A 21,545-nucleotide genomic window follows, 5' to 3' on the forward strand; every position below is an offset into this window, starting at 1 on the left:
TGCAGTGGTCATCAACATGCTCTTCTCTTCAATGGAAATCAAGCACAAAAGTTAACATCCATGGAAGTGAGCCTCGATGATGTGCGCAGGCAGATAGAAAAACTAAAAACTGACAAATCCCCAGGTCTGGATGGAATCCATCCAAGGGTTCTGAAGGAATTAAAGGAGGAAATAGTGGAGCTACTACAGCAAATTTGCAACCTATCTCTGAAAACAGGTGTGATCCCGGAGGATTGGAAGATAGCCAACGTTACGCCCATCTTTAAAAAGGGATCAAGAGGTGACCCGGGAAACTATAGACCGGTGAGTCTGACCTCGGTTCCGGGGAAAATGGCGGAAGCACTGATAAAAGAAAACATCGATGAACATTTTGAAAAAAACAAACTTCTGAAACCAGCCAACATGATTTCTGCAGGGGAAGATCGTGCCTGACTAACTTATTGCACTTCTTCGAGGGAATTAACAAACAGATGGACAGAGGAGACCCAATAGACATCATATACCTAGATTTCCAGAAAGCCTTTGACAAGGTGCCTCATGAACGTCTACTCCGGAAACTGAAGAACCATGGGGTGGACGGAGATGTGCATAGATGGATCAGAAACTGGTTAGAAGGTAGGAAACAGAGGGTAGGAGTGAAGGGCCACTACTCGGACTGGAGGAAGGTCACGAGTGGTGTTCCGCAGGGCTCGGTGCTCGGGCCGCTGCTTTTTAATATATTCATAAATGATCTAGAAACAGGAACGAAGTGTGAGATAATAAAATTTGCGGACAACACCAAACTATTTAATGGAGCTCGGACGAAGGAGGAATGCGAAGAATTGCAAAGGGACTTGGACAAACTAGGGGAATGGGCTGAGAGATGGCAGATGAAATTCAATGTTGAGAAGTGCAAAGTTTTGCATGTGGGAAACAGAAACCCGAGGTACAATTATATGATGGGAGGGATGTTATTGACTGAGAGTACCCAAGAAAGGGACTTGGGGGTAATGGTGGACATGACAATGAAGCCGACGGCACAGTGCGCAGTGGCCGCTAAGAGAGCAAATAGAATGCTAGGTATAATCAAGAAGGGTATTACAACCAGAACGAAAGAAGTTATCCTGCCGCTGTACCGGGCAATGGTGCGTCCGCATCTTGAATACTGCATCCAGTATTGGTCACCGTACCTTAAGAAGGATATGGCGTTACTCGAGAGAGTTCAGAGGAGAGCGACACGACTGATTAAGGAGATGGAAAGCCTCTCATATGCTGAGAGATTAGAGAACCTGGGTCTCTTTTCCCTGGAGAAGAGGAGACTTAGAGGGGATATGATGGAGACTTACAAGATCATGAAGGGCATAGAGAGAGTAGAGAGGGACAGATTCTTCAAACTTTCAGAAAATAAAAAAACAAGAGGGCATTCGGAAAAGTTGAAAGGGGACAGATTCAGAACGAATGCTAGGAAGTTCTTCTTTACCCAACGTGTGGTGGACACCTGGAATGCGCTTCCAGAGGACGTTATAGGGCAGAGTACAGTTTTGGGGTTTAAGAAAGGATTGGACAATTTTCTGCTGGAAAAGGGGATAGAAGGGTATAGATAGAGGTTTACTACACAGGTCCTGGACCTGTTGGGCCGCCGCGTGAGCGGACTGCTGGGCGCGATGGACCTCAGGTCTGACCCAGCAGAGGCATTGCTTATGTTCTTATGACGTCACTTCCAGGTGCCACGCAGAGGAAATGATATCAGAAGGAGAGCTGATGGAGTCGCGAGGAACAAATTGTTGACTGCCATGAGCAACAACTTCAACTAGAAGGGGAAGGGAAAGGGGGGCATGCACGGCAGCCAGGATTGGGAGGGGGGGTGAGTGCGGTACCAATTTAGGGGCACTTTGAGTAGAACTATTCTTTACCAGCTTGAATAAGAGGAAGGTTGTTTTCAGAGGTTACGAATGATCAGATCAACTGCTCCTTTCTTGGACTCATCATCACTGAATGTCCTTGTACATTCACTGATCATTTCAAAGTTAGATTATTGCAACTCGCTCTATAAAGGAGTAGCTCTTAAAGAAATCTGTCGACTACAACTAATTCAAAACACAGCAATTAAAATTATAACAAATAGGAAAAAATTTGATCATGTGACTCCTCTTCTCAAAGAAGCGCATTGGCTTCCTATTGTTCACAGAATCTATATATATATAAAATCGGAGGTATGTATGTGTGTATGTTTGTGTGTGTGTGTGTGTATGTGCCGCGATCACGCAAAAACGGCTTGACCGATTTGAACGAAACTTGGTATGCAGATCCCTCACTACCTGGGATGATATGTTCTGGGGGTCTCGCGGCCCACCTGCACACGTGGGCGGAGCTACAAACAGAAAATCAGATTTCACCCATTCAAAAAACGGCTTGACCGATTTGAACGAAACTTGGTATGCAGATCCCTCACTACCTGGGATGATATGTTCTGGGGGTCTCGCGGCCCACCTGCACACGTGGGCGGAGCTACAAACATAAAATCAGATTTCACCCATTCATGTCTGGAAAAAATGTAAAAAGCTGCCATTCTCACAGTAATTCAAAAACGGCTTGACTGATTTGAACAAAACTTGGTATGCAGATCCCTCACTACCTGGGGTGATATGTTCTGGGGGTCTCGCGGCCCACCTGCACATGTGGGCGGAGCTACAAACAGAAAATCAGATTTCACCCATTCATGTCAAGCAAAAACGGCTTGACCGATTTGAATGAAACTTGGTATGCAGATCCCTCACTACCTGGGATGATATGTTCTGGGGGTCTCGCGGCCCACCTGCACACGTGGGCGGAGCTACAAACATAAAATCAGATTCACCCATTCATGTCAATGGAAAAAATGTAAAAAGCTGCCATTCCCACAGTAATTCAAAAACGGCTTGACCGATTTGAACTAAACTTGGTATGCAGATCCCTCACTACCTGGGGTGATATGTTCCGGGGGTCTCGCGGCCCACCTGAACACGTGGGCGGAGCTACAAACAGAACATCAGATTTCACCCATTCATGTCAATGGAAAAAATGTAAAAAGCTGCCATTCTCACTGTAATTCAAAAACGGCTTGACCGATTTGAACGAAACTTGGTATGCAGATCCCTCACTACCTGGGGTGATATGTTCTGGGGGTCTCGCGGCCCACCTGCACACGTGGGCGGAGCTACAAACAGAAAATCATATTTCACCCATTCATGTTAATGGAAAAAATGTAAAAAGCTGCCATTCTCACAGTAATTCAAAAACGGCTTGCACACACATACATACACACATACATACCTCCGATTTTATATATATAGATTAAATACCCGTGCAACGCCGGGGCATCAATGTAAAAAGCTGCCATTCTCACAGTAATTCAAAAACGGCTTGACCGATTTGAACGAAACTTGGTATGCAGATCCCTCACTACTTGGGGTGATATGTTCTGGGGGTCTCGCGGCCCACCTGCACACGTGGGCGGAGCTACAAACAGAAAATCAGATTTCACCCATTCATGTCAATGGAAAAAATGCAAAAAGCTGCCATTCTCACTGTAATTCAAAAACGGCTTGACCGATTTGAACGAAACTTGGTATGCTGATCCCTCACTACCTGGGGTGATATGTTCTGGGGGTCTCGCGGCCCACTTGCACACGTGGGCGGAGCTACAAACAGAAAATCAGATTTCACCCATTCATGTCAATGGAAAAAATGTAAAAAGCTGTCATTCTCACAGTAATTCAAAAACGGCTTGCACACACATACATACCTCCGATTTTATATATATAGATTAAATACCCGTGCAACGCCGGGGCATCAATGTAAAAAGCTGCCATTCTCACAGTAATTCAAAAACGGCTTGACCGATTTGAACGAAACTTGGTATGCAGATCCCTCACTACTTGGGGTGATATGTTCTGGGGGTCTCGCGGCCCACCTGCACACGTGGGCGGAGCTACAAACAGTAAATCAGATTTCACCCATTCATGTCAATGGAAAAAATGTAAAAAGCTGCCATTCTCACAGTAATTCAAAAACGGCTTGACCGATTTGAACGAAACTTGGTATGCAGATCCCTCACTACCTGGGGTGATATGTTCTGGGGGTCTCGCGGCCCACAACTCTATGTTGCTTGCTCAAGGGTGGGTTCACCCAAGAATTTATATGTTCTTGCTCCAGGAGGTGAAACAAAAAATGTTGTTTATAATCACGTTTTGCGTTAGTTGTATTGTATTCATTTTGTCAAATATTTCACATTATAATTTGAATATTGTACTTTTTATTAAGCTGTAAAAAAATAATTTCATTCACCACTATAAAGTACCTTTATTTGAATCCATTTACAGTGTTATTGCTATAATTAAATACCCATGCAACGCCGGGGCATCAGCTAGTCTCCTATAAAATAACACTATTAACATTCAAAATATTAACAATTAAAGCTCCATCATTCCTAGAAAGGTACATTATTCCATATATTCCTACTAGAAGTTTGAGATCAGAGGACAAAAACCTGCTAGTAATTCCATCGCTTAGCATAAGAAATACAAGACAAGATACGATCTTTGCAGTTACAGTGCCCAGAATATGGAACTCCTTACCATCAATTATTAAGGAAGAAAAATCACTAAGTAAATTTAAAGGACTGTTAAAATGCTGGTTGTACAAGGATGCCTTCGAGACCTAATTGTTGGATTCTCCTTTGACCCTGTTCTTTGCAGAAACTCACGTCTCCTCTGGTCTTAGGTTCCGAGAAATTAAAAAAACAGGAAAAACCCCTCTTAATGTTCTCTTTTAATTCACCTTTTGTTTTCTTTACTATGCTTATTGTAGTTCCCCCTACTTCTCCTATGTATCAGTTCGTAATGTTCATGTGTTTGTTGTAGTTAATAACTAAGATCCTGTTTTTAATTGTAAATCACTTTGAATTTATGATATTGTGATACATCAATATTTTAATAAAACTTGAAACTTTATTGTCTTAGGTTGGTGGCCCCACGGATAAATATGTTGTTCCTCAATCTTCAACAACTGCCAATTCTCAGGCCATTGACTCTCCTTTAATATGTTCCACTTCTGGGGTATCTCAGTCCAGTTGCAAGGTCCCCTCTTCCATTGCTGGTGGCAGAATGGAGTAGCCCTAGCTGAATCTCAGCTTGAGGAAGGCTCTTCTTTTTTTTGTATCCCCTCCTAGCATTTCTTTTCCAAAGCTTATCATTTTGGAAGCAATCTTAGCAGAGGATGCTATAACACCTGGACATCAAGTTTGCAGACGACACAAAGTTATGTCGGGCAATCAGATCACAAAAGGATAGCGAGAAACTTCAGAGAGATTTGAGCCAGTTAGAGAAATGGGCAGAGAAATGGCAGATGATGTTTAATGTGGAAAAATGCAAGGTAATGCATTTGGGCAGAAAGAACAAGGAGTATGAGTATAGAATGTCAGGTGCAACTCTGGGTAAGAGCGAACAAGAAAAGGACCTGGGGGTACTGATAGATAGGACCCTGAAACCGTCGGCACAATGTGTGGCAGCGGCAAAGAAAGCAAATAGAATGTTTGGGCATGATAAAGAAGGGAATCACTAGTAGATTAGAGAGGGTCATAATGCTGCTTTATAGAGCAATGGTCAGACCACACTTGGAATACTGTGTCCAACACTGGTCTCCCTACCTAAAGAAGGATATAAAACTTCTGGAGAGGGTGCAGAGGCGAGCCACGAAACTAGTTAAAGGTATAGAAAACTTGAACTACAAAGAACGACTTAAAAAACTGGGACTATTCTCCCTTGAGAAGAGGAGACTTGCGAGGGGATCTGATTGAGACTTTTAAGATAATAAAAGGAATTGACAAGATAGAGCAGGATAAAAAGTTCTTTACGATGTCAAATGTGACCAGGACAAGAGGTCACGGACTGAAGCTGAGGGGAGACAAGCCCAGGACAAATGCCAGGAAATTCTGCTTCACGCAGCGAGTGGTGGACACCTGGAACACTCTTTGAGTGGAGGTTGCTGCGGAACCCACCATTCTTGGTTTTAAGGGCAAGTTAGATGCACATCTCCTTGAAAGATGCATAGAAGGATAAGGGTGACTAAGTTTTTTTTCGCCAGGTTACAACTGGCTGGGCCTCCACGTGAGCGGATCACCGGACTTGATGGACCTAAGGTCTGAACCGGAGATGGCAGTTCTTATGTTCTTATGTTGTGTTATGTTCTTATATATCTGAAGAAATTTACCTCAGAGGCATTTGGATTTTAGGGCCCCTTTTGCAAAGCTGCAGTAGCAAGTACTGGTGTGACAAATTCAATGAAGCCCATAGGAACTGAATGGGTTGCATTGCATTTGCAATGCACAAATTGATACTACGGCTTTTTTAAAGGGGCTCTTAGTTTCTAAAACAAATTTATTATTAAGGTTTTGCGGAACACATTATGAGGCTGTTCTCTCAGGGTAACCCAGAGAGAACATATGACCCAGTTTCAAAGGGAGAATATCTTTAAACTTACCAGAGACTTTTTTATTCTATGAAAAAAACATAGAGAACAACTGACTTTCCCACCAATATTCAAACTGGTGACCAACGAACTGCCCTGTTCTCAATCAGGTCAGTGGACCCACTTTTTACAAAGACAAACTGCAGACCTCACAGCACACCCTGAAGAAAGCTAAAGCATGATGGCTGAAACGACGTCGGTTTCTATCTGACAAGACGTAGCGAGACCCGGAAACCTGCAACAAGCACATTATGAGGTTTTGCAAGAGACTACAGTATTTCCAAAATTCAAGTTCTTCATGCTAGATTAGAAAGTTTAAAAGGTTGCTTGGATACTCAGATCACAGCAAGCAGCTGGTGCTGCAAGAATTAAAGACATTTTGTGATTACATTGGATTTAGAAAAATTGGCTAATAATTCTAGAGCTAAGAACTTAAAACTGCTGGACTTTCCCAAGCTGCACTTTCTCTCTCTAAAAATATTGCTTCAAAATTATTTTAAAGATGTTTTACAGTTAGCTAATCATGAAGCTATCTTTATTTCTATTATGTATCAGTGCTTTCAGTTAATCAAATTGATGTTGCTCTGATTGATGAAAATTCACTGGTTTCCAATTTAACTGAATTTCTTGACTCAATACATGATTTGCTCTTCTCTAGAGCAACATTAGTGGTCAATTTCCAGGACAAAATGGATAAAACTGCACTGCTGAAGTCATATTTCTTGAAAATGGTTATTCCCTCTTGTAACCACAAGGTGAAAATTTTTCCTAATGTATCTGGGAGCAATCAGTTAAGGAGGAAATAGTTTTGACAGTTCAAGCCCCGGGTTCATGCTATCAGGACCTCATTTTTCCTCCATTTTACTGGATAAGTAGGTTATATTACCTTAGAGTAGTGGTTCTCAACCAGTGTGTCCCTTTAACCAGAAACAGCAACCTATTTGCATACCCAAGCATTACCGGCTGTAAATACAAAACCTTCCCTTATAGAACTTTTAAGTACCAAGCAAACAAACAACAACACTGGTTAGACAGCTACATAAATGGAGCAAGGCTGACATATAATGCCTTTAGAAAAACCATAAAAACTGCCTTATTCAACAAAATCATCACCTAAAAAAGTATCTTCACCTAACACTACATATGTCCGCTCCTGCTTTTAAGTCTGAAATGTCTAACATTATATTTTGCTGCCTTTTCAAGATTCTGTTTGCTATTTCATTGCCTTTTGGTAAGTTTCTCTCTCTACCTTTTTGTAAGACTCTATATGCTCTTTGTGAGATTCTATATGCTGTATCCCGGACCTTTTGTAAGATTCTATATGCTTCTTGTAAGTTTCTATATACTGTATCCCGGATTTCAACATATTGTAACTCGCTGACTGTCCAGCTCTCTTCAGTGTGAACCGCCTAGAAGTCTCACGACTATGGCAGTATAGAAAAATAAAGTTATTATTATTATTATTTAAATATCCATAACTGGTGGTTATTCTGCTTTTTGAATACCCTGCTACCATCAGTCACAAAGTCTGAAAGGGATTTTGTGTTGCTATTACTGAGGAAAAGGAGGGGAGACACTATGCTTGTAACTTGGTGAATAGGAGGGGGAAGAGAAGGCTAGTATACTCGCATATAGGTCACCTCCCCCCCAATTTTAGACCTTAAAAATGGGTAAAATGTTGTTATCTATACATGTGTACCTAATGGTTGGGCCTTTTCGATACGACATCCAAGTATGGCAATAATGTCTTTCGGAAGAAGACCAAAATGCGACAGCCATAATAATTTTTTTTTTTTAAAAATCTAAAACATATCGGGTGTTCCAAAATTCAGTGAGATAAATGTCTGCACAATGGGTATCTAGAGATGGTATCACTGGTCACTGACAAACGTTACCACATATACGCCAAAGAAAATGTCTGCAGTATTATTGTGCATAGAGAACGTCAGCTAGGATGTCAACACATTACGGCGATAGTGAAATGATGTTACAATGACATGCTGGTTGTGTATATATAGCACTAATGAAAACAAAAACAAAAACTGTGGATATAAATGTTCTGGAGATAATTTATTAAACACTGACATATAAAACCGTGAAAATTCAATTTAAAAAGTACAATGATAAAAAATACTGTGATAAAAATCCAACCGGTTGGATATTTTATCACAGTATTTTTTATCATTGTACTTTTTAAATTGAATTTTCATGGTTTTATATGTCAGTGTTTAATAAATTATCTCCAGAACATCTGTATCCACAGTTTTTGTTTTCATCGGTGGAATGTTTTCACTGTGGATCATTGGGTCTCCCCATTTTTCTTTATATATAGCACTAAACATGGAGAAATGTTTCTTTGTGGGAGTAAGGAGAGGGAGAAAAGAGGAAAGGAGAAGTAGTGGAGTTAGCAAGCATAGAGACAGATAGTGAGAGAGTGTGAGAGAAGAGAGTTTGATAGAGAGGTAGATAAAGGAAGAGGGAAACAAAGAAAGGCAGAGATACTGATAGAGGAGGAAAGAGGCAGAGAGAGAGACAGGAGGGATAAGATAGAACAAGAGGGAGCCCAATTACTCCTTCTAGAAGACTGAGGCCATGGTGCTCCTGTGCCTCCACTACAGGAGGCACATTTTTCAAATATCACCCTCACTTGCGGCCCCCCCCCTCCCCTCAGTATGTCCATGAGCGCCTTGAAAGCCGTCTGCGGCAGCTTATACAGACGAATGTAAAGCTGTGCCTCCCCAGGATCACAGCAACGCTCATGGCAGGGTGTTGCTCCAAGACATCTAACTTCTCATATTCTAACAAAGGAAAAAACACCACTGTGCAAAGCACAATCCACACAAGAAGCCATTAGGAGCTCAAATGCTCCCCCCACCTGCCCTACCTTTGCCCTGTTAACAAGAGGGTCCCCAAAAATGTAAGCCTCCTTCACTCCCCCCTCCTGACTCACACCTACATAGTTATAGCAATGTTGGAGTCAGTTCACTAAAGTTCAGTAAGCCACCATAAACCACACCATAAGCCACCACACCTACTTGTCCCCAATGAGCATCCCCACCTACCACCAATAGTACAAAAACGCCACACAAAGGCTTCCACACCACCCTGGTGCTCCCCAGTTTACAACCCACCTGGGTCATATTGGTCATTCCTCTCCTAGACCTCCCTATAAGCAGCCTGTTGCCATCTGTCCCAAGCAGACAGAAGAGCACCTCACCTTGGGATATAGACAGTTTAACAAAAGGCAAGGGAGGCGTCTTTTCAACCAATAATCAAGTCTTTATTAAACCCAAATACCATAACACAGACACAATAAAAGCATACAAAAATACCAATAGACTGATGTTGTAAAGGGAAAACAGGTTGAGTTGACACATTTGAAAAAACCAAATGAAAAACAACCCCAAAACCCAATTATAACTTCCAAATGTCAAGAGTGATATGACAACATACTTGAATGGAGGATAAGTGAAGGGTGCACAAAGAATGAGTCAGAGAAGAGAGTAGTACAGTATACCCCCGCATATTTGCGGTTCGCAAATCGCAGACTCAGTCTTTTGCGGTATTTTCCGACCACCTCTTCCTGGTATTAAAGTCTGGCTAAACCAATTAAGAGCTGCTTTGACACGTCAGATAGCATGTCAAAGCAGCTCCTAATTGGTGTAGCCTGACTTTAGTTCCCGGAAGAGGCGGTCGGAAAATACTAAGAATGATCACGCACCCGATTTTCAGCACTCACAGGCACACAGCTGCCCTCTCCTGCCTCCAATCCACTCCTGAACTGAATTCGTGGTTTTTGGGGGAGCACTGTATGTGTTATGTTATTTGGGTTTTATTTGCAACATGATTCTGAATGCTGTTTTTATGTGTTGGATATTTTTAATAGTGTCCCCTGAGGAAGGCATTCATGATATGCCAAAACTTGGATCCTTGTTGGGACCACTGGTTTAATAAAGACGATACGAAAAGAAGAAGAACAACATCAAAAATTACAAAAATCACAGATGATCAGCAGCCACTAAATATTTCAATGATATTGGAACGTTCGGACAAGGAAATAGAAACATAGAAACATAGAAGATGACGGCAGAAAAGGGCTACAGCCCATCAAGTCTGCCCACTCTGCTTACCCACCCCCTGTCTATGCCCTAATGACCCAATTTCCTTATCTTGACCCTCGTAGGGATCCCACATGGGTATCCCATTTATTCTTAAAGTCTGGCACGCTGTCTGCCTCGATCACCTGCACTGGAAGCTTGTTCCAATGATCAACCACTCTCTCTGTGAAGAAATACTTTCTGGTGTCGCCATGAAATTTTCCGCCCCTGAGTTTGAGCGGGTGCCCTCTTGTGGCCGAGGGTCCCTTGAGAAAGAAAATATCATCTTCCACTTCGACATGTCCCGTGAGGTACTTAAATGTTTCGATCATGTCTCCCCTCTTCGAAACATTTAAGTACCTCACGGGACGTGAGGTTGCCGGCCGCCCAATTCACGACACTTCCTCATGCAAATGGAGGCGATTGGAGTCATGCCCCCAACCAACCACACGGATCGATGAAGAGCGATCTCGACGCATGCGCAGACCATCTTCTTTGCCTATAGATGGTCTGCGCATGCTTACAGAACTTGAAACTATTTTTTTTAACTTTTTTTACTTTGCCAGCTCATGGTTTTAACCCGCTTTAAACCCGTGGGTTAAAACCATGAGCTCACACTGCGGGGAAGGGCAGGAGAGTTGGGGTAGAGAGCAGGGCGGCAAGTCAGAGTCTGAGAGAGAAGAGCAGGAGATTCCAAGGAAGGAGAGAGGTGCACTATCCTGTTATTGGAACTGGCTAAACTGGGAGAGTCGGGGCGGCAGAGAGCAGGAGAGTTGGCAGGGACTTGAGCGACTGGTCCTCAATAGTCATTTGTTTTGAGATTGGCTAGCCCAATCGGTGTTCCTCATTTTTTTTTAGTGAATCGCTGCCTGCCTACATTTGCATGCCGTTCCCCCTCATTTGCATGCGTGGATTGGATCGGGCGCGGATCGGGAGTAAGGATAGTGAATCAGGTCGGGGTCGCAAAGTGGTCAGGACATGATCGGTGTCCTTAGTGAATCTAGCCCTTAGTGTCAAGAGTTTACTGAGGGCATAGGGGGCGGACACTGCATCTGAATCAGTGAGGCTATATGAGAAGGTCTACCGCCTTAGATTTTGAACACAAGGAGCAATGCTAATTCTTCTGCCTCTGTGATTGCCTCAGCAAGTTATCAATAATCAGAAAACACTTAAGAGTCTTCTACTGGGTTTGAAGATGGAGAGACAAGCTGAGAAGGCCTCTTCTGAAATTTTTTTTCACAACTGATAATGCTTTCCAGAATTCCCTCTGTGGTAAACTTAACTATCTTTCCAGGAAAATCTTCATCAGTTACTACTAACCGATTATTGTTAAGCATCAGGCTTGGTAAAGCCAATATGATAGTCCACATGTCCTGAGTCAAATATGAGCACCTCTGCCCTTCTATATCAGCCGTGAGAGAGAAATTTAGAAGCAGAGAGGTTTGGTTAGAATTGCTTACTATTAAAATGGAGCAGAGCTTTGGGAGTGACAGGCGTGGACGTCAGAACCAGCATCTCCAGTCCTTTCAATCCCTCTCGGCATACCTCAGCTGCCACCTCCTGGTTGATCTCTGTCACATGGTCAAGTTCAAGCACCTGTAGCCGCATGCAGTTTCGAGCTTGGGAAACAGAAAAAATTTTTTTTATAGAAGAACAAAAATCATAGATCCTTTTCCTTTAAAATTGAAACATTAATACATTATAAGAAATGGAGGTGGGGAGACATGCAAGCAGTGTTGTAGGAGATGAAGGCGAGCTGGAGGGACAGACGTAGGTGACACTAAATCATTTCTCTCCTATTGTTTTATGGATAAGAGTGGAACAGGCAGTGAATGTTAGCATGAAAAGATGTTTCCATTAGTAAAGCAGTTTACTCTAGTGAGGGATCCTTATGGAAATAGGCCGCAGAGGGACAAGTGTTGTCAGTCAAGTGTGGATTTTGCGCCAGTTCTCAAGGGAATGTATATGTGCACATTTTCTCTGAGAGCTGACTAGGAAAACGTGGACACAGATTTGACTCTCCATATCTTTGAAACAGCAAATGTGTTGTCGTTGTGAGGTCATTACCAAAGACGGTGAAAGGTGAGCAGCCGCCTTTCAGATTCTGCCCAGCACCATCCTCATCTTCCAAATTTCTGGGGCTCCTTAAGCTCTCCCAATGCTTATCCCAAACTGAATTGCCATATATGGCAAGTCTGCCTGGAACCAGCCTTAGTACTTCATTTTATACCAATCATATTCTAATTAGAGATCCTCTGTGTTCATCTAATTAGAATATGATTTGTGTAAATTAAACATAGAAACATGATGGCAGGTAAAGGCCAAATGGCCCATCGAGTTTGCCTATCCGCAGCATCCACTCTTTCCTCCTCTCTCTAAGAGATCCAACATACCTGCCACATGCTTTCTTGAATTCAGACAGTCTTTGTTTCCACCACCTCTACCGGGAGCCTATTCCACACATCTACCACTCTTTCTGTAAAAATGTATTTCCTTAGATTATTCCTAAGCCTATCACCTTTTAACGTCATCTTATGCCCTCTCGTTTCAGAGCTTCTTTTCAAATGAAAGAGACTTGCCTCATATGCATGTATGCTTTGTAGGTATTTAAACATCTCTATCATAGCCTCCCTCTCCTGCCTTTTCTCCAAAGTATATTTATATCTTTAAGTCTGTCCCCATATGCTTTATGATGAGAGAAGGTTTTCACTGTTGAATTTGATACTCACTAAACGAGAAAAACTTGAAAGCTCTTTGTTTTCTCTAGCATAATTTAATGAAAATACTGAATTGTACTAAAATTCTGGATATTTAGCAAAAATATTGTTTAAACTTTGTCAAATAAACTTGCAGAATTTTGCAGCAAATTTTGTGCGCAGAATTTGGAATTTTTTTTTGCAGAATTCCACCAGAAGTAACACCATCTCTGCTCAGAAGCCCTTGGAAAATCATCCCATGGTCCAGGAAGCCACAATGTTCTTGAAGAAACCAACTATGCAACTATCCAACTATGCATTGATCTCCAGGATATGAACTTCTCTGCCTTGGTCTTGAACCTTGACAGGGAGGATTGATGAGAAGACTACCTGTGCACCTGTTTGCTTCACCTTATCTTCCAGAGCTACAAAGTCAGTTTTGATACATTTAGAGGGGGTACCTAGCAGTATCGTTTGTGCCAACATGGATAAGCAGCATTGGATAATAGTCATTAGGTTTGATGAGTCTCGGCAAGCTCTCCGTATATATAAGAAAAATGTTTTGTACATGTAATATTAAAGACATGTGGTTTGAAGACTGTATTCTTTGTTCACTTCTTTTTTTGGACATTGGTATATGCCTTTAAAAAAACAGGCATAAAATAGGCACTTTTTTGATTTCTCACACAGGCATTCCGTTATACAATCAAGCCCATGAGTGTTCAAAATTCACTACATGCTATGCAGATGATATATTGCTTCATTTGAAGAATCCTGAATCAACCATCCCACATTTACTGGAATTGATTGATCGATTTGGCAAATTTTCTGGTTACAAAATAAATTGGAGCAAATCAGAGGTTCTTTCATTAAATGTGCATTGTGTAAAAGGCATAAACTAGCCTAAAAGACATTTGGAGCATTGAGATAAAGCAGCAGATTTCTGCTACTCAATGGCCATGGATTTGGACTTGGAGGATGAGATGTACAGCGTCAGCATCTATGAGACAAACCTGGTTCTTTTTGTTACATAGAGTTTTTTGGACCCCAGTTTGTTTGCAAAAGTTAGACAGTTCAAAGTCTAATAGATGCTGGCATTGTCATGTTGAAGTAGGGACACTGGATCATTTGTTGTTTTATTGTCCCTTGATACTCAATTTTTGGAAATCAAAATGGGGATGAATTAATATGATACTGGATACATCAATTCTGTTGTCCTATGATGTGGTCATCCGTGGGACATTGTTGAAGGCTAAACTTCCATTAGACAGATATAAAAGCAGACTCCTTATCGTTATGACTGGGATTGCCTTGCCAATGATTACCAAGAATTGGAAAAACTGGGACAGGCTTAATTTTACCTTTTGGTGGGAAACTTTGGGCTCCTTTTACTAAGGTGTGCTAGCGGTTTTAGTGCACACTTACTGCGCGCTACAATGCCACGTGTGCTAGCTGCTAACGCCTCCATAGAGATTGCGTTAATATTTTCTGTTTAGCGCGGGGTTTGCGCATGCTAATCTTCAGCGCGCGCTAAAAACGCTAGCGCACCTTAGTAAAAGGAGCCCTTTATGTCTATGTTATAGATATGAAAAAATGAACTCAGAAATATTGGGTCATAATAAAATATTTTAAATAACATGGGGTCCATTGATGAATTTTGTTAACTCTGATTAGTTGCATAATGCCTTTATTTCCCATTTGATTTGCACATCCAGGGAGGGTGGGAGGAAGGAGGGGAAATATATTTTGTAGTATTCTTTGATCGAATGTAAGTGCTGTTTATGATATTAATTGTATGTATAATTTCATGCACTTTGTTCTCGAATTGAAAATTAATAAAGATTAAATCCCCCTCCCCCAAAAAATTCACTACATGCTAATGTCGCTTATCTAAGGCTGCAATTGTGTCATGGTTAATACAGCAGAAAATTATATACTAGCTAACAATCTAAAAAAATCAAAGCAAAATTCTAATGGTGATAAAAACAAATATTTCTATTGAAGATATCTCTATTAAAAATATTTTAAAAATTTGTTCTCTTAGGCTTCCGCAGCTGACATCATGATTATAGCAGGTTTTCGGGTCTCGCCGCATCTGGGAATTTGTTTGGGAAAAAAAGGACATTTATAAAGACAGGGCCACTGCTTATTCCTAGGATAGGCAGCATAAAATCTGTTTTACTCCTTGGGATCTCACCAGGTACTTGTGACCTGGGTTGACCACTTTTGAAAACAGAATATTGAGCTTGATGGACCTTTGGTCTATCCCAATATGGCAATTCTTTCCTTAAAAGCTTTTCAATATGGAACTATTTCCACCATAGTTTGAACCCTTGTTTCTACCTTCCCATGTTTCTGTTGAGTGGGGACCACATTCACAAGTCATGCAGATAAAAGTTCCTTGTTGCACACTAAGACTTGGACTATGTAAAAGAAAAAAAAATTATGACAAAATATTTTTTTCTGAAGTGTATAATTCCATAGTATACTAGTCATTGGTGACATATTCATACCAAGATTGTTTACCTAGAGATGCCAGACCCTGCACCCCGCATCCAGCGCCCCCTACTCCCAATGCCCTCAAGAGTGGCCAACATCTGCCAATCATTTGCAGGCAGCGGTTACTGAAACGTGTAGGCTGTTGGCTAAAAAGAGAAAGAAAACGGGTGAAAGGAGATTAGAAACCAAGCATATAATATAGAATAATGACAGGTACTTAGGGACCCCTCTCCTTCAGTCTGAAGGGAAAAATATCCTTCTGCAGAATACTGATTTATTTTAGTGTGGTCTATTTTTTCAAGAGTTGGCACAGACACCCCTACCCCCACTTATAGCTCTTTTATCCCTGTCTTTCCAGCTCTCCCCCAAGAATCACCTATCTTTCACCATTTTTTCATAATTTTCTAAATTTTTAGAAATTTGAAGTTGTTAGAGTTCTGGCATGCCACACTACAGCAGCCTCCATCCATTTTGATCTAGTGAAGTTTGCTGGGGCAGGCCAATCCAGTTAGTTCCATTTAAGTAAAACTCTGCCGCATCACAGAGGAAGATTAAACAAAGATACAAAAAAAATATTCTTGCAAAGTGGTAATTACAATTTAAATATAATTTGATTTCTGGGCACATCAAATTTCAATTGAAACAGATTATGTTCTTACCTTGCTAATATTTTTTGTAATAGATAGGTATGTCATTCTCAACAGATGGGTAATATCCCTATGCTCGCGAGCCATGCAGAAGGAATCCATTCCAGCTTTTGAATCCCTCTTCCTTCACTAGAGGGCTCAGCTGCCCCCTTCAGTTTGTACCAAAGCAGGCAATACAGAAACACATGTGAAGGAAGAGTACAGGGAAACTCCCCAAAGTACAACTCTGTTCTGCTCTGAAATCATAACAAACATATTAAACATTGTCATTGCATTGGCGTTGGAACGGGGGAGGCCACAGGGGCCAGGGCCTCCCCCCCAAATTTGCGGTCAGAAAAGTCAGTTATGGCTCTACTCCCCTATCCACCTCCTCCCAGTCGCTGTAATTTTAAATCTGTGGGGCAGATGCCGTGCAGCATCTCTGTAGAATGAATATTTCCAGAGCAGGCCTGCTTGTTGATGCTGCGCAGTGGCTGCCTACAGATTTAAAATTACAGAAACTTGGGAAAGTAGGTGGGGGGAGTTATCATGTCGCAGGATCCTGCTGGGGCTAGGGCAGAACTTTGGGTTCCCCCCCAAGAAAAAAGCATTCCGCTGCCTGAGTCATTGAACAATCAAAACAGTAAAACAATCATAAGAACATAAGAATTGCCACTGCTGAGTCAGACCAGTGGTCCATCATGCCCAGCAGTCCGCTCACACGGCGGCCCTCTGGTCTAAGACCAGCACCCTAACTGAGACTAGCCCTACCAGCGCACGTTCTTGTTCAGCAGAAACTTGTCTAACTTTGTCTTGAATCCTTGGAGGGTGTTTTCCCCTATAACAACCTCTGGAAGAGCGTTCCAGCTTTCTACTACTCTCTGGGTGAAGAAGAACTTCCTTACGTTTGTATGGAATCTATCCCTTTTCAACTTTAGAGAGTGCCCTCTTGTTCTCCCTACCTTGGAGAAAGTGAACAACCTGTCCTTATCTACTAAGTCTATCCCCTTCAGTACCTTGAATGTTTCGATCATGTCCCCTCTCAATCTCCTCTGTTCAAGGGAGAAGAGGCCCAGTTTCTCTAATCTTTCGCTGTACGGCAGCTCCTCCAGCCCCTTAACCATGTTAGTCGATCTTCTCTGGACCCTTTCGAGTAGTATCGTGTCCTTCATGTACGGCGACCAGTGCTGGACGCAGTACTCCAGGTGAGGGCGTACCATGTCCCAGTACAGCGGCATGATAACCTTCTCTGATCTGTTCGTGATCCCCTTCTTTATCATTCCTAGCATTCTGTTTGCCCTTTTTGCTGCCGCCGCACATTGTGTGGACAGCTTCATCGACTTGTCGATCAGAACTCCTAAGTCCCTTTCCTGGGAGGTCTCTCCAAGTACCGCCCCGAACATCCTGTATTCGTGCATGAGATTTTTGTTACCGACATGCATCACTTTACACTTATCCACGTTGAACCTCATCTGCCATGTCGATGCCCATTCCTCGAGCTTGATTATGTCACGTTGCAGATCTTCGCAATCCCCCTGCGTCTTTACTACTCTGAAAAACTTCATATCATCCGCAAATTTAATCACCTCGCTCGTCGTACCTATGTCCAGATCATTTATAAATATGTTAAAGAGCACGGGTCCAAGCACTGAGCCGTGCGGCACCCCACTGGTGACGCTCTTCCAGTTCGAGTATTGTCCATTTACCCTCACTCTCTGTTTCCTATGCTCCAGCCAGTTTTTAATCCACGTGAGTATTTCACCCTCAATTCCATGGCTTGCAATTTTCCGAAGTAGTCGTTCATGCGGAACCTTGTCGAACGCCTTCTGAAAATCCAGATATACAATGTCGATCGGATCGCCCTTGTCTATTTGTCTGTTTACTCCTTCAAAGAAGTGCAGCAAGTTCGTCAAACACGATCTGCCTTTGCTAAAACCGTGCTGACTGGTCCTCATCAGCCCGTGTCCGTCAAGGTGATCAATGATGCTGTCCTTTATCAGTGACTCTTCCATCTTTCCCAGTACCGAAGTCAGACTCACCGGTCTGTAGTTCCCCGGATCTCCCCTCGAACTTTTCTTGAAGATCGGTGTAACATTCGCCACTTTCCAGTCTTCCGGAATCTTTCCCGATTTGATCGACAGATTGGAGACCCCTGTTCTGGATGGATGGGACATACAAAAGCAGTTCCAGAAATCTAGGATGGGATCACTGTGCCGGCTTGTAACACTGAGGACCCAAAGGCAGAGTCCTCCCTTGCCGCTACATTCACTCTGTAAAACTTGGAAAATGTATATAGAGTGGACCAGGTCATTGCCCTACAAATCTCCACTGGGGAGACCGCCCAAGCTTCTGCCAATGAAGAAGCCATACGTCTAGTTGAATGTGCCTTTACAGAGATTGTTTTCCACAGGCAATATATACTGATGAAATGGCCCCATGGATCCATTTGGATATCGTGGCCTTGGAAGTCAGAGCACCATGTCTAGACTGACTAGTGAACACAAAAAGATGGTCATTTACCCTGAACTCGTTGGTGACCTCAAGATATTGTAGAAGAACTCTTCTCACATCCCACTTCTTCAGAATCTGGTCCTTGATCTTACTGTATGTGAACTGGAATGCCAGCAATCTGACTTTTTGATTGACACGGAAAGTCAAAACAACCTTCTATAAAAAGGACAGAACAGTGCGCAAAAAAATTCTGGTCTTTATGAAATTGAGGAAAGGCTCTCTGCAAGAAAGAGCCTGTAGCCTGAGACTCTTCTCGCTGAAGTAATAGCCACAAGAAAAACTGTCTTGAGCATCAGATCCATCAAGGATGTTTCCTTCAGCAGCTCGTATGGAGTCTGACTGAGACCTTGCAAAAACTACGTTATGGTTCCATAAAGGAAACAGGTGTTTTACCAGGGGACTGAGTTATAGCACCCCCATTTAGGAATCTGGCTATGTCCAGATGAGACACTAACGAAGCCTTATGCTCTCAAGCTCTGAAACAAGATAGTCCTGCCACTTGGATTCTGAGGGACGTCACTAAGTCTCTTGTCAAGGCAAAAGCTCTGCCTTCTCTTTAATGCACCGATGCATTAGACTAGTGGTTCCCAACCCTATCCTGGAGGACCACCAGGCCAGTCAAGTTTTTGGGATAGCCCTAATGAATATGCATGAGAGAGATTTGCATATAATGGAGGTGACAGGCATGCAAATCTGCCCCATGCATATTCATTAGGGCTATTCCAAAAACCCGATTGGCCTGGTGGTCCTCCAGGAAAGGGTTGGGAACCAATGCATTAGACTGTCATAGGCTTTATGGCTTTGAGCAGAGTAGCAGTGACTACCTCTGAATATCCTTTGTGTGCTAACGCCATGCGCTCAAGAGCCATGCCATAAGAGCAAAGTGATCCAGATCTTCTATGACCACTGGCCCCTGAGAAAAAAGGTCCAGTTATACTTGCAATCTGAGACGTGCGCCTTTCTGAAGACACACTAGGTCTGCATACCATGGTCTGTGGGGCCAATCTGGAGCCACGAGATTGACCATTCCCTGATGGCTTGTAATCCTGTGGAATAGTGCTGCCTAATTCAGAAAAATATTTGGTTTCGATTTGACCTATTGAATTGATTTTTTTATTTGATTCACTTTTCCTGCCCAATAGGGCATTTTTTTCCCCAAATGTTCTGATGGGTTTAATTTGTAGACTCTTCACCCACTCCAGCCTCCTTTGCCCTCTCCAGCCCCATGCCGGCACTGTAATGCAAACAAAATAAACAAAAGACCTTTTGACTCTCTGTTAGGTCCTAGCTCACACTCGCTGTCTAACACTAGCTCTGACAGGGTACACATTTCAAATCTGATATTGTAATCACAAAAAATAAAATTATTTTTTCTACCTTTTGTTGTTTGGTCATTTTATTATTCAAATCATGTTGGTCCCAGGATCTGGTTTCTGTTTGTCTTCTGTTAACTCACTGTCAGGGTCTCCTGCCCATTTGACATTTTCTTCTTTCTCTGTGCTCACCATCTATCTTCCATCGCCATATCCAATATTTATGTTTCTTTCCCACTGTCTATCATCTCTCTCTCTCCCTGCTTTGTACCCTGAGTCAAACCTTCCTATTCCCCTTCATTCAGCATCTCTCCCTTCCTCCCTACATTATCATGCACACCCCTCTCCCCATGCACCATCTCTCCCTGCCCTCCACCCTATGTTCAACATTTCTCCCTCTCTCTTCTCCATGCATGTCTCCTTCCCTGCCACCATATGCAGGATAACTCCCTCTCATCCCTTTCTACCTCTCTAGCATCTCTCCCCTCCTCTCCTCCATCCCATCTCCACCAATTTTTCCTCTCTCCTCTCTTCCCCCCCATGTGCAGCAGCTTTCCATCCCTGCTATCCCCCTGTGCAGCAGTTTTTCATCCCTCCCTTCCATCCCCCTGTACAGCAGCTTTCCATCCCTTCTATTCCCCAGTGCAGCACCTCCTGTACAACCCCCATCCCTTTGTGCCTCCTAAAGTAGCAGCACAGGTGGCAGTGACAGGCTTAGGAGAAGCAGCGCGGTGAGCAGGCTTATTGTGGCCTGCCTGCTAAGACTTCCCTCTGCTGTGTTATCAGTGATGTCATCAGTGATGCAGCAGAGGGAAGGCCCCGGTGGGGCAGGCCAGGAGAAACTTGTTCACTGTGCAGGCCAGGAGATGCCTGTTCACTGCACTGCTTCTGCCAAGCTGGTCACCGCCACTGCTGCTGCTGCTACGTTAGGATTCAACTAGTACTAGGCTAATGATAAGTAAACACAGAAAGTCCAAAATACTAGAACTTACCATACATTCAAGAGATGTAACGAACTAATAAATTAATCATAACACGTTGGGGATGTCTCAGAACGCTACTCTGGTAAATGTGTAGCAGTGTAGCAGCACTCCTCACCGACTTCACCCAAAACGTGAGACTATCTTTTTTGTCTATCTATCTTATATTTATAAATATAACTCTTGTAAACTTGATTATATGGGCTTATAAATAATTTCTTATGTCATTTATTCATTTCTTCATTCTGTATTAATTCATTGCTTTAAAAGAATTTTACAGCATTTAGCTTTGAGTGTCATAATCAGATGTTAAATGTACCGCCTCCCATCGACGCGT

General features: G+C 42.6%; 1 protein-coding gene across 5 annotated transcripts in view; it reads right to left on the reverse strand.

Moving 5' to 3' along the window:
* Nucleotides 1-21,545, reverse strand: part of FBXO41 (F-box protein 41) — a 184,279-nt gene that overhangs the window by 13,924 nt on the left and 148,810 nt on the right. For all 5 annotated transcript variants that reach the window (XM_033953771.1, XM_033953778.1, XM_033953788.1 and 2 more), the window contains 2 exons: nucleotides 15,806-15,924; nucleotides 12,044-12,202 (listed from right to left, as the gene is read on the reverse strand). In XM_033953771.1, the coding sequence (XP_033809662.1) occupies nucleotides 12,044-12,202; nucleotides 15,806-15,924 (278 nt within the window). The remainder of the gene's footprint in view (nucleotides 1-12,043; nucleotides 12,203-15,805; nucleotides 15,925-21,545) is intronic.

The sequence above is a fragment of the Geotrypetes seraphini genome, chromosome 1 (assembly GCF_902459505.1).
Source record: "Geotrypetes seraphini chromosome 1, aGeoSer1.1, whole genome shotgun sequence".
NCBI classification, from domain to species: Eukaryota; Metazoa; Chordata; class Amphibia; order Gymnophiona; family Dermophiidae; genus Geotrypetes; species Geotrypetes seraphini.